A 13,224-nucleotide genomic window follows, 5' to 3' on the forward strand; every position below is an offset into this window, starting at 1 on the left:
GTGTGCAAGTTCCCATGTTTTGTTCTTCCTCAAAGCATCCAGCTCCTCCATCATAGCATGCCTCCACTTTGGATCTTGTCTAGCTGCTTTCCAATCAGTTGGAATTGAGATACATTGCAGAGAAGCAACAAATGCTCTGTACGAGGGAGACAAGCACTTATAAGACACAAAAAATGATTTTATTTCTAATAACAAGAAGCGAAGAAAAATAAGCAATAACCTGGTTACAAACGACTGATGAATATAAGGCTAGCAATGTACCAAATCCCATAATAATTAATTCTTCCAGCCATCATGGATATGGGAAGGACTACATAAATGGCATCCTCTTTTAATAAACTAGATGATACCCCGCGCGTTGCTGCGGGAATTTGTACGAAGAAAGTATGGGTATATTAGAAAAAAATAAAAATAAGTTGAACATAATTGCTATCCACGTTTTCTTTATGCAAACATAAAATAATTTCATTTGGATGTATGATGTACAGCTGGATGGTACAGTAATAATATATAGTCAAAAACACATATAAAACTAACTTGTATGTGATATTACAGTGGTACTTATGTTTGCAATGAGAATAACTCAGGAATAAAACCAACCCTGGACATAAGGGAACTTGTAACCAATGGCATTGCCTTCCACAACTTACAGGCAATATCATGCTCTCTTGATGCTCAAAAAACACTCGGGGATAATACTATTGGATAGAAGTGAAGGGAGTAAAAATACAATCATCAAAGGTGAGAGAGGCATCACATGATTTAACCGTGAAATGAGAGAAGCACGACATTGCAAGTTCAAGTGCTGCTGCAAGTTCCGAATTTCCTTATATCCATCAGTTTTGTATGTAAATGACTGACCAAAGTTTTTACACTCTGCACAAAAATGACCGAAGGAAATATAATGTTCAACATTATAAGGCTAAATCAGTCAAGAGAGAAAGCTCTGGACCTTACCACAGTGATTAACATCGGTTCAAGGATTGAACTTGGCATTCCATAGCAGATTATGCAATTGTTCCATTCTTTTCAACTGAATGTTGTAAACATGTTTCAAAGGCAATGGCGTGTAAGTTGTGCAGAAAAGCTATGAAAATAATGGGAGATAAGTAAAGATAATATTGCCAATTCCACAAAGACAAACATAGATTAAAAAAAGGTGCAGATCCGAAGCAATTCTAGAGCAATCAAAAGAGAGCAGTTTGTAACAATAATTAAAAGAAGACATATGGCTTACATCTATAGATTGGAACTTCGGAATCTGAAGCACAACCACGGAAGTTTCATCATATATAGAAACAAAGCAAATGATCTGAAGAAGGCCAGGAAAACTGTTAACTTTGATTGTTCCGAACCTGTACCTAAATAGCTTGTTAGGTAGTGTTTAGTTCTCTGTTAAAAATAACATCAGCGGTAAGTGTGCTTATTCCATGCAACGTCCAAGTGGTTTATTGAGCAGTTTGGAAGCGGATCGAGCTACATGTGTGTGTAGGATATCATGCCTAGGGCGGGATATGGCGTCAAACTTACTCAAGTTTTTTTATCTCAACGCTCTTCGTTGTAATTCTTCAGAATATGAAGAGAAAAGATAGAACAAAAAGCTGCTAACTTCAACACATGCAAAATCACTCCCTCGTGTGTCTTCCTATGTGAGATAGCAATGTGATCGGATCAAGTCAATTCTGGTCTGCAACTAAAAAAAAATTCTGGTCTGCAACTAAAAAAGTAAGGAGTGACCAATTCTCCGCGTTAACTTTCAGCATAGAAACATTAAATCTTTTTTCATAATATAACACTCCATGATAGAAGAAGATTATGAAAGACCAATCTGCAATCCTACATATAAGTCAACTGTTAAGAGATACATTCAGCATACAACAATAGTGACAAACTGAAGACGTGTTCAGTGATAAAGAAGATTATGAAAGCATACATGAGAGCGAATTTCTGCAGTATTGCAAGGTGATTTGTCCAGATCTTTGGAAAACATAATTACCTCAGCTGTGCATGATAGCATCGCCTTCCTCAAGGGGCCGACTTCAATCCAGTGTGTTCACGGACGCAATCAGCTAGAGCAAATCACATTAATCAACAGCAATTCTGCAACCTTGAATGAAATTCCAATCAAATAGGGGCAGGCAATACATCGAGCAGTTCTCGATTGAAAGAAAGGGAGAAAGGGAATCTCGAGCGGATAGCTGCCAGAATGGATACCGCTGCCAGAGATAGATGCCATCAGAATGGATACCGCTGCCAGAATGGACGTAGATGGAACCACGAGGAGCTTTTTAAACACGAGGCCGCGACGGCTCAATTCGACCTAGAAGTTTTTTGTGTATTTGTGGGGGCAATGATGGCTGATGAATGATGTGTATCGTGGGACAGTTTCATGATCATTTGTGGCAGTTCGTACTGGGAGGATTAGTAGCCATGAATTGTAGGTAACGGCGGCGGCGGCGGAGAGCATCATCAGAGAAGACGAACAGTCCACGTACAAAGAAGCCCAAGTAGAGGTCACGCACGAAGAAGCAACACCCGGCCTGGCAGCCCATGTTGAGAAAATTCGGGACAGGAAGAGAACGACCAGCGCGTCAGGCGACATGCAACGCTGCGGGAGAATTAACGATGACGTGGAAGCACCACAAGGCTGTAAAATCATGTAGTGGGGCCTCCTATTTAGATATAAAAGATAACAGTAAGCAATTACCCTGTAAGTCAATAAACAAATTATGTGCAGCAACACAACTAAGCTAGTCTTTCACCAACTATCAATATAATGCAATTATCAAAATCCATCATTTCCTTGCCATCATTCTGAGCAACATATTTGAACATGGAATATGGTAGTTAAAGCTATTGAGCTGGTCCTGAAACATGTATGACCTACAAATAATCAAACACGTATTCTAACATCTGCCGATCTCAAAGTCTATGAACATACTAATCTAGAGTAAGAATAGTTAGTCTTGAAGGACACATTGGCTGATCTAAAATGATGAGAGTAGGTAAAATATAACTCAAAGCCTAAGAATATTTAGAAAAATTTGCATTGATTTTTTTCACTAACGCTTCTGACCCGATAAGAGTATCTAGACAGAGATGTTAATCAAGATGAATAAAAAATAGTTCTGGACAAAACTCAGTGGTCTACGTAACTCTCGAATAGAGGCTTGAATGCACAATTTTGTCGCTAATTTTCTGACCGGGTTGAATACAAGTGCGAAATACCTTCAACTTCAAGGTTTTCTTTCATCAGTTTTAGCTTGTAGATTACAGGAGAGGTGAATGTGGCTAGGTTGTTTGGGCAGCCGCCACTGGCTGTGTATTCTATCTTAGGGTTTCTCAGGAGAGAACCCTTCTATATATACACATAGCTACATGGGCCACATGGGCCAAAGAGATACACACTAGACCAGCCCAGTACCGGTTCAACACAGCTCAATATGAGCAGAACAAATGGCATATCACAAAGAGATACATTGTACATAATTTCTGTAGAATACCACATATGTACAACTTCTTCTTCTTCTTCTTCTTCTTCTTCTTCTTCTTCTTCTTCTTCTTCTTCTTCTTCTTCCATAACATGCCTGAAACAAAACAACACAAAGAAGTGACAATCTACACCAGTAGATCAATAGTTGTTAGAACGGACCAGATTTCACAACATAATCTTACCCCATATTTTTCATTCTTAGAACACCAAATTACAACTAATAGCCTGCTATTTTAGATCCACAGAGGAAACAAAAGAGAGCTACATGGAAAAGGTAGTGGCCTAACAAGGTTACTCAAAGCAGGCTCTTGATAGGAGATCTAAGAAAAAATCTCTCTCAAGCAGGTTCTTGCATACTGTGCATCAACTAATCAAGAAAATCCTCAGCCGTCCGCCGCCACACCGCGGGAGAGACGAGGAGAAAGAAGGGAGGGGTAAGGGAGAGGATAGGGTCCTGGGTGGCGATGAGGGAGGCCTATAGGGGCTTCCTTGCCCATGGAGACGCCGCCGGCTGTAGCGATGGTACCCGGCGGCGCGTCGCCGGTCGCCACGCACATACGGGAAGCGAGGGGAAGGACGAAATGAGAGGTGAAAAGTCAATTTTGCCCCTGGCTCCCACGCCTCAGAAAAGCAGGCCCTGTAAAAAATGGACGGCGCAGATCACATGAGCAGTAAAACTGGTACGATCCGACGGCTAAGAGGATGCCAGACCCGAAACGGACGCCCGGGAGTAAGCTATATCATTTGATCGGACGGTGCGGAAGTGAGGTGGTCTGGATGGAGCTTCTACCGTGCAGCAATGTTATCTTTAGATTAACCACAGCCCGTGCAACAGTGCACTGGTTGATGACTACTGAGCAGGCACCTGAAACATCCTCAGCGCGAGCGCCCTGGCTCGCAGGCTCCCCGCCGACGCGCCGTGAGCGGAGGCAGCTCCCCTCGCGCCTTGTCGCCGCGGCAAGCACGCAGGCTGGTGCTCGCTGCGTCTCTCGGCGGTGGCGCTGGCCTCGCGGGGCCAGAGCGCCTCCTCGACGGCGGTCTCGCACCGCGCCACCCGCCTGATAGCCGCCTCCCCCGCTCGGCCGGTGATCGCCGCATCTGACGAAGAGGAATTGCGGAGATGTGTTCGAGTGGGGTGGAGAATGGGGAAATTTTGACCGATGGGCTGCTGTTTGCCAGTTTCACTCTCTCCAGGACCGGTCAACGGGGGCAACGCAAGGAGAGTCGTCACATGGCGATGTGATGCCACAGATCCGGAGCACCGCCTAAAAATACACAGTCCCCAGGCAATAATTAGATTTGGAGCGAAACAAATCTGGCGAGCGAGTCAAACGGTACATGTGTCGATCCATTGCTTGGCACCCTCCCCATTTTTCTTGGGCCATCAATAGACCATGTCGGGGCATTCGCATGACTCCTCTGCTACCCCACGAACTTGCCGTCCCTTCTCCCGAACATCTATGCGATACTTGTGGTGTTGGAGACGACACCTCTCGAACCCTCTGGGGCGGAGCAGATCGGCTTGTGCACGCAATGGACGTGGAGTACGACATGATCGTGCTGGGAACGGGTCTCAAGGAGTGCATCCTCAGCGGCCTCCTCTCCGTCGATCGACTCAAGGTGAGGCGGCCTTGCGGCCATTGCTCTCATTTCTTCCCATCTCGTTGCCATGCCTAGATATATTGATCTTGGATTGGAGATCTTAGGTGCAGAAATTGACGTTTCCAGTTTTTGTTTCTGCATGCATGCCGTTTGGATCCAATTCCGTCTATTTAAACTGAAATGTATTTTCAAATGTTGTACATTTTTCTCATGTATTAAAAGGGTGGGGGGCGGTTCCCACGGGCCTTGTTCTTTTTTGATTCTGAATTGTAAATTGCGTCTTGATCTGATTAGATATACTGTGTGTCACTAGTCGTAACCGTATTGGTAGGCACGATCGTATTAGACAAGGCATTTTCGTATTTGCTGGTAGAGCTGCTGGGTTCGCGTTATTAGATCTAATGTGAGACATGTTTTCTGGCAATTATGAGAAAATGTCTCAATTTTGTGTGAAATCAGGTGCTGCACATGGACAGGAATGACTATTATGGTGGAGACTCCACATCGCTCAATCTCAACCAGGTGACGTGTCTTCACTTCCTTTGTTCATTGCTTTCTGTGATGCGTTTTCTGGCCCCGAGAATGACGCACCTGATATTTTAGCAAATGCAGATGATAAATCAGGAACTACTTATCTCTGTCTTGTGATCTAATTGAACTCTCTGAAACATTGTGGTAAATTATGTTGTGATTCGCAGCTCTGGAAAAGGTTCAAGGGTGACGCTACACCCCCTGCAAACATAGGTGCCAGCAGAGACTACAATGTAGACATGGTTCCAAAGGTCTGTTCCTATTCCACGTTACATAGCTCCTTTTCTGAGTGAGTTCTTTTTTTTTTAACTTGTCTCACGGATAAATATTTTGAATACTGCTCTTTTGAACAACGACTGTGACATCACCTCCTTACGAACATCACTATGCTATTCTCACTAGTTTATGATGGCAAATGGTGCTTTGGTCCGTGTACTCATTCATACTGGTGTTACCAAGTATTTGTCCTTTAAAGCTGTGGATGGAAGCTATGTTTTCAACAAGGGAAAGGTTTAACCCTCATTCTCATGCAAACACACCCTATCATGCATTCAAGACATTTCATCTAAAACATTTCTCTATCCATTATGTTCGTCCCAGATCCACAAGGTTCCCTCTACTGACATGGAAGCTCTCAAGTCTCCATTGATGGGGCTATTTGAGAAGCGAAGAGCAGGGAAATTCTTCCTTTATGTCCAAGATTACAAGGAAAATGACCCAAGTACTCACAAGGGGTTGGACCTAAACAAAATGACCAGTAAAGAACTTATCTCGTGGGTACCCATCTTTATTGTTGCCCCTTTAGCTTTTCGTTCTCATTAAAGAAGAGTAGTTGATGACATGCCTGACTTGTCAATTTAATTAAAAGCCACCCCTGGAAACATGATGGTTTTGAAAGTAACTTATGTTTGCAGTTTTGATTTCTTGGGTAATAGTACAAGTTAGGTGATGCTTTTTACTGAACCAAATTGTATTCCATAAATTGTGCATGCACGACAACAAGGGAACTAGAACTTCAGTTTCTTACTCGGTTCAATAAAGATGGAATAATGATATTCCATTTTAATTTATTTGTTGCCACATCAACATGTGCATGAATAATGTAAACTTCACCCCATTGGAACACCATCGAAACTGAAAGAAAAGACAACATGCAGATATGTCTATTCTTTCAGTTTATTTATTCCTTCTATATATTGTGGATGGTATTTTTGTTCCTTTCATAAGCAAGCAGAATTTTAAAAAATATTATTTTTCCTTAGCTCGAACTAGCTCGAGATCGACTCAAGATGGTTGCAAGCTGTATACGAACTAACTTTTACATCTCAACCTTTAACTCGACTCAGTATTAGCTCGCTTGAATATTTGTATGAGCTGAGTGGTCTAACTCGCTCGAATTGGACTCGTTTATCCTCATAAACCCCATCCATATGGTATCATATGTTCCTTCATGGTATTCAGAGAGGCATAAATTTAGGGCAATCTAGTATCAAAAGTTCCTTCAAGTGTTATCCTACTAGCATTCATTTTCCTTTTGAAATTGTTAAACATACTATTCTTAAATTTTATTCAGGTGCATTTTATATGTTTCCAGAATCTGAAGATATAGCGCTTGATTATGACTCAATTTAATGATTCCCTTTGGTCCCACTTACGTGTTTCAGAAAATACGGATTGGATGATAATACAATAGACTTCATTGGTCATGCGGTCGCTCTTTATAAGGAGGATAGCTACCTGTCAGAACCTGCAATTGAAACTGTGAAGCGGATGAAGGCGAGTATTGCTGACAACAAAAGCCTGCATTAATATTTTAGATACCTCCTGAAAATAATATAAGTACAAAATACAAACTTCGCGTTTTCTGATTCTTTTACCTACTTTTTTCGAGAACCCGCAACGGAGTGCGCGTCATTGTATTAAGCTGACAAGAAAACGCCATAGAATGGCTACAACACCACACATGCCTTTCGGCTTACAACGCACTCCTACAACAACGACACGATCGCCTTGCCCAACCTCAACCCAAGAATGGCGAGGAGGCAGGGCACAGACTCCCCAGACCGCGTCACAGCCAACGCCCAACAACCACCACAACACGACCACCAACCCAAGTTGCCCAGACCAACGTACCACTACAGGCGCCTAGAAGATGAAGCGAGCAAGTGGTAGGGTGTGGCCGAACTTGGATATGAGCCGACTGGAGAGTGTTGGCGATAGCGTACATTGCGCCCCGGAGAGTCACACCTTGAGCAGTAGCCAACACCGGCAAGGCCACCACCTCCGAGTGCCACATTGGGACACTCCTCGCCGCCAAAGCAGCGCCTTCAAGAAGGGAAATGACGTGGTAGCGCCGCTGCTGCCCGGTCTGACATGCAGACCTAGGGCCCTAGACCAAAGACCGCCCCCCCCCCCGCGAGACGGAGACGAGCCAGAAGATGCCGGCCTGAACCACCACCACGGGAATCAGAAACTAGCCGACGGAGGAGAGCGAAGCCCACCAAAGACCCACCGCAGCAGCCGCCCAACACGAACTAGGGACGAGACCGAGATGGTCTGATCGTTAGGTCGCTGCCGCCACCGGAGGAACTCCGGCCACCACCGCCGTCGCAGGAGGACCGCCCTGAGGCCAGCCCTCCGCAGATGCAAAGCCGAACCGGCGCGACCATAGGGCATGGCCCGCACTAGCCCATCTGGGCCCGTTCGAGCCCATCTGAGTCCGCGTGCACACGGGCGCCGCCGTTGCAGCAAGCTGCCTCGCCCCACCGCCGCCACGCCTCGTCTGCTTCGCATCGCCGGCTGCACACCGCCTCCGGAACCTACTGAAAACTTCAAAACCAGCCTTGCTCAAACTAGGTCCTGACATACTAACTTTTAGTGTATACAAACTGAAAAAACACTAAGTTGGGATGTCTGCGGTCAAGGACAAAAACATTGTAGTTCACTGAGTAATCTTAAAAACCACTAGGGAACATGCTTGTCAGCAACCTAAGTGGCCTCCATCGTAAATATTTTTAAAAACTCTAGATATTTTGTACGTACACTTGCTCCACGTTAATTTTTCATTCTATATATTACTTTTGGTGTGGGGCGTCTTTCTTTTGATCGGCTACCTCGGCCGATTTTCACAAGAACCTTGTACTCCTCCTTTTTCTTCTTATTAATGGATCGGCCTCAGTCCCTTCGACATCTCTTTGCTCCTCACAATATATTGATTTCTATCTGAACATTTTTCAACTATTGCAGCTTTATGCGGAATCAGTTGCTCGTTTTCAAGGAAGCTCGCCCTATATTTATCCTCTTTATGGCTTAGGGGAGCTACCACAGGTCAATGCTTGTGAATGCTTTTCTTATCTGGTTCCAAAAAATAATAAAGTCATAGTTATTTGATTTTTTAATTTACTTTGCTTCATACAGGGTTTCGCAAGGCTTAGTGCGGTGTATGGTGGGACTTACATGTTGAATAAGCCAGATTGCAAGGTAAAGTGATGGTTTGGAAAACAATAGCATTTCAAATATCGATCCTCCGGTAATTTTGGAAGTCTAATGGTTACACCGAATAAACTGTTGCATAAGACAACATTATGATACAATATAGAGACAAAGCAGCAAAGCACTAGGGTTTAAGTGCACAATACAGTAATAAATTTAGAGGAATAATGATGCTTATAGTTTCAGAATGGAAACCTTGTGACCAACGGGATAAAACTTTCATCGGTTGAAGATCACATTCTGTGGCAAAACCCAATAAGGGCTCCTTTGATTCATATTATTTGGATAGGAATAGTGTAGGATTTTGATCCTATGGGAATTTTTCCTATGCTAGTTGTTTGATTCATAGGAACATATCCCATAGGAACTAATCCTATAGTAATCTTGTAGTGCAAATCCTATGGGAAAAAACATTATGTCATACCTCATAGAAAATTCCTTTGGTACAATCAAACAGAACTTCTCTTCCCCTTGGATTACAGTTACCTCATTCCAATGGTAAATATATAACCGGTGAAACAATTTGTGTATTCAGGTCGAATTCGATGGTGAAGGTAAAGTTTGTGGTGTTACGTCTGAAGGTGAGACTGCAAAATGCAAGAAAGTTGTGTGTGATCCGTCGTACCTCCCTGGGAAGGTAAAACCATCCTTTTCCATTATCTGAACAAACAGATGATATATGGAGCATTGTCCCAGTGATTATCTCTTTTGTGGCTTCCATTATGCCATGCATTCTGTAAGACTGTTTAAATAGGGTACAAAATTATTTATGCAGAAATTTTACAGAAGGAAATGTAATTGTAGATCAACATCTTATAGTAAAGTTTAAAAAGGAAACATGGGGTGTAAAAGGAAGTTTTGCAACTGATGATAATTTTCTGCTCTAATAACAGGTGAAAAAGGTTGGAAAAGTTTTTCGTGCAATTGCTATCATGAGCCATCCGATTCCAAATACTGCTGAATCTCACTCAGTACAGATCATAATACCGCAAAAGCAACTTGGACGCAAATCAGACATGCAAGTATTCCATAAATTATTGCTCATTTCGTTCAATTTTTATCGGTTATTTAAACTACAATTTTTAACTCATCATATATATCAGGTATGTTTTCTGTTGTTCCTACTCTCACAATGTTGCATCAAAGGGAAAGTTCATTGCATTTGTGTCAGCACAAGCAGAAAGTGAAAAACCAGAGGCAGAACTGAAGCCAGGAATTGATCTTCTTGGGCCAGTGGATGAGTTATTTATCGACACATATGACCGATATGAACCTGCTAATGACCCATCTTCAGACAATTGTTTTATATCAACAGTAAGTATTTGCGCAAGTAGCGATTGTTCTTGTTTTCAAGATTTAGCAAACACAAAAGATATCTTAAAGATAATTGCAATGTATCCCAAATTAATTTGTTTCAGAGTTATGATGCCACAACACACTTCGAGTCCACTGTGATGGATGTTCTTTCCCTGTATACTAAGATCACTGGAAAGGTACACTTTTTTACGAAAACCTTTGTGCAATCTCTACAGTGGAGTAAGGTCACCATTTTTTATGTTTTCATTATATTGAGTTACGGATACTAATTTTTATCATGGTCTAGTTCTATACCGACTATAGGGCCTCTTTGACTAAAAGAATTTCCATAGGATGATTGGGATCACTAGGAAATTCCTACGATAGTTTTGATTGATTGTATGATCCTAGCTAGACCTTCCAAGGATTTATTTGCACTGCAATTCATAGGAACTTTCCAAGGACTCAACCTCTTGGAAAGCTTCATTTTTTTCGTATGACATAATCAAACAACCTTTGACGCAGATTCAATCCTGTAGAATTTAAGTAGGAATGACCAATGTCAGATTTGTCATGGTTCAGTGTCGCCATATAAAGTATTTGTAGTACTAACTATTTCTAGGGAAGAGGACTACAGTGGGCCTAAGCGGACCTAAACAATTGTCACTACTTGCTTGGAATGGGTGTATAATTAATGTGTCCACTGGTGTTCAGTTCAACTAACTAACGGATGGGCATACAAATCTTGCACCCGATCCAAGCAGCCCCAGGCAAGGTGCAAAAATCTGAGATATTAGAAGCAAAAAACGATAAGCGGATTACATCAAAATTTCAAAATGCTTATGACGAATCTCTAAGAGTATAACTGAAGGAAACAGATTAATGCTAGGAGTAAAGATACTTTTGTTTTTGTTACTCAGTCTTGATCTTATATCCCGCTGCTAATTCTAATCAATATCCCATTTTATCAGACCATTGATCTTAGCGTGGATCTAAGTGCTGCAAGCGCCGCCGAAGATGATTTCTGAACTGTGATATTTATTGGCCTGATATATGGTGCATTGTCGAAAATATTTATGGTTTTTTTGTAATTCATAATAGGTGTATCTTTCCACTCATTTCTTTTTGAAACTATGATAGCTAAGTTTAATTTATAAAATTGTATAATGTATATTTTAATTTCCTAAATTTTGTATTCGGAGCTCAATAGTATGTTTAGCTTTTGACAACACAACACAGTCGTTCTGGTTGTTATTTTACTGTAATTTATTATAAGACAAGGTTGATTTCATGAACATAAAAATGCATGCCGAATTTCTTTCGCCCTTATCCATTTGTTGCCTCCTTTGCTATTAGTGCCGTCAATGGAAGTATTGTAGAGCTCCCCTTAGATTTCTTCATAGAAAATGCTTTTCGTGAGTGGGGAAAAGGACATAAGTGGTATTCCTACCCCTCTTTAGTTGTTCGGGAGTGGGCAACAAGTATGCTCTTGATTTTAGTATTCCTGCAAAGACACAAAATGGTTTACCTAGGTTCAGGCCACCTAGAGGCTAACAACCCTACTTCCCGGTTATCTGATTGTATTGCTCGTCGGAGTATGAACAAGCGTGTGGGTTATAAAGGTGGCACCCCTTGCTGGGAGTCCTAGACTACACTCTCAGTCCGTGAAGAGCTCAGTATCTAGCATGGTCCTCCTTTTATAGCGGAAGGGGATGCCATAGTGGCCTAGAATTCCCACGCTTCTTTCAACTGATTGCCCCACAATGGCCTGGGGGATTGATACGGGATGAGACTGCACTAGTGTCTTGTCTTGTTCCTTGGTCTTGGTCTTCGGGTTTTAATGTCGGTTTTGTCCTTCCCTGCCATGTTAGGCCGCGAGGGGGGCACCTACACCGCCCTAGCTATCCAATTATGCTTAGGATACAATTGGATCTTCAGTTGTCTCTCGTGTTGCTTTATACACATGAGGGGCAAAGCATACACGGTGTCCTGGCTGGTGATACTTGCACCGCAGAGGGCTCAGACTCTGTGCAATGTTATCTTGTTTTATCGTGACCAGTCCAAGCCATAAAGTGGTCGTGGCTAACTCACTTGTGACGTTTATTTTCCGGGGACCTAGTGAGGTGCATCGAGGCTGATGTTTCCTTCCCGACAAAGGGGTTTCTAGTGCCTTCCCGGGACCTATCAGGGCTCCCACGCGGAGGACGGGGCTTGCCGCAATCTTCGAATTGGGTTCTTTAGCTTCCCTTGGTGTAGGAGACAAAATTCGTAGCCCACACTTAGTCAATCAGGGAAACAACCGTTTCATCGGAAACAACAAAACCCTCGGGCGTGGCACCAGCAAAGGCGCTATTGTCGGGGCTATGGCCAAAAAGTGGAGTTCTCTGAGCTGGGCCCGCCTTCATTGTTGGGAATATGCCCTAGAGGCAATCATGTGTGATGTAATTCCCAATGTATTCATAAATTTATTAAGTTGTCCTTGTATGAACATCTGATATTCATCATTAAATATGTAATTCGATTGTGGAACTGTATATTCATGTTGTCTTAGTCATCGAAGTTGTGTTGGACACACAACTTAGACTAATGTGTATGTGGGCTGATGACTCGGTTCCACTTGTCATGAGCATAGTGATGCTATTCTGACTTACACGGATTCGACTAAAGAGTTTAGCATGAGTCGGACAGACCCATATTAAGATACAACGAAAAAGTCGTCATTTGTATGTCTCAATCAGTGTAATCCTTAGACCTGAGTTTGTCGCATGATCCGAGTTGTGAATGAACCGGCTAGGTTCTGTCAAACCTTG

The 13,224-nt window shown here is 42.6% G+C and overlaps 1 protein-coding gene and 1 long non-coding RNA gene across 2 annotated transcripts; one reads left to right on the forward strand and one right to left on the reverse strand.

Annotated features, from left to right (window-relative positions):
• Positions 1–506: 506 nt before the first annotated feature.
• Positions 507–2,685, reverse strand: LOC124677785. The gene is made up of 3 exons (XR_006994228.1): positions 1,238–2,685; positions 958–1,033; positions 507–876 (listed from the first exon to the last, which is right to left on the reverse strand). It is a non-coding gene; the product is annotated as an uncharacterized LOC124677785 (long non-coding RNA).
• Positions 2,686–5,026: 2,341 nt separating this feature from the next.
• Positions 5,027–11,442, forward strand: LOC124676956 (guanosine nucleotide diphosphate dissociation inhibitor 2-like). The gene is made up of 13 exons (XM_047212967.1): positions 5,027–5,113; positions 5,555–5,617; positions 5,794–5,877; positions 6,029–6,136; positions 6,227–6,399; positions 7,291–7,402; positions 8,873–8,953; positions 9,044–9,106; positions 9,654–9,755; positions 10,012–10,136; positions 10,222–10,432; positions 10,537–10,611; positions 11,386–11,442. The coding sequence occupies exons 1-13, from the start codon at positions 5,027–5,029 to the stop codon at positions 11,440–11,442; spliced, it is 1,341 nt and encodes a 446-aa protein (XP_047068923.1).
• The last annotated feature ends 1,782 nt before the right edge of the window (positions 11,443–13,224 follow it).

This window comes from Lolium rigidum, chromosome 7 (genome assembly GCF_022539505.1).
Source record: "Lolium rigidum isolate FL_2022 chromosome 7, APGP_CSIRO_Lrig_0.1, whole genome shotgun sequence".
In the NCBI taxonomy this organism is placed as follows: Eukaryota; Viridiplantae; Streptophyta; class Magnoliopsida; order Poales; family Poaceae; genus Lolium; species Lolium rigidum.

Excerpts from the sequence above, each read along its gene's own strand:
- LOC124676956 (XM_047212967.1), top strand. The coding sequence starts at position 5,027 with ATGGACGTGGAGTACGACATGATCGTGCTGGGAACGGGTCTCAAGGAG. Across the intron at positions 5,114-5,554 it reads TCTCCGTCGATCGACTCAAG|GTGCTGCACATGGACAGGAA; the intron begins GTGAGGCGGCCT and ends GTGTGAAATCAG. Across the intron at positions 9,107-9,653 it reads TGAATAAGCCAGATTGCAAG|GTCGAATTCGATGGTGAAGG; the intron begins GTAAAGTGATGG and ends TTGTGTATTCAG.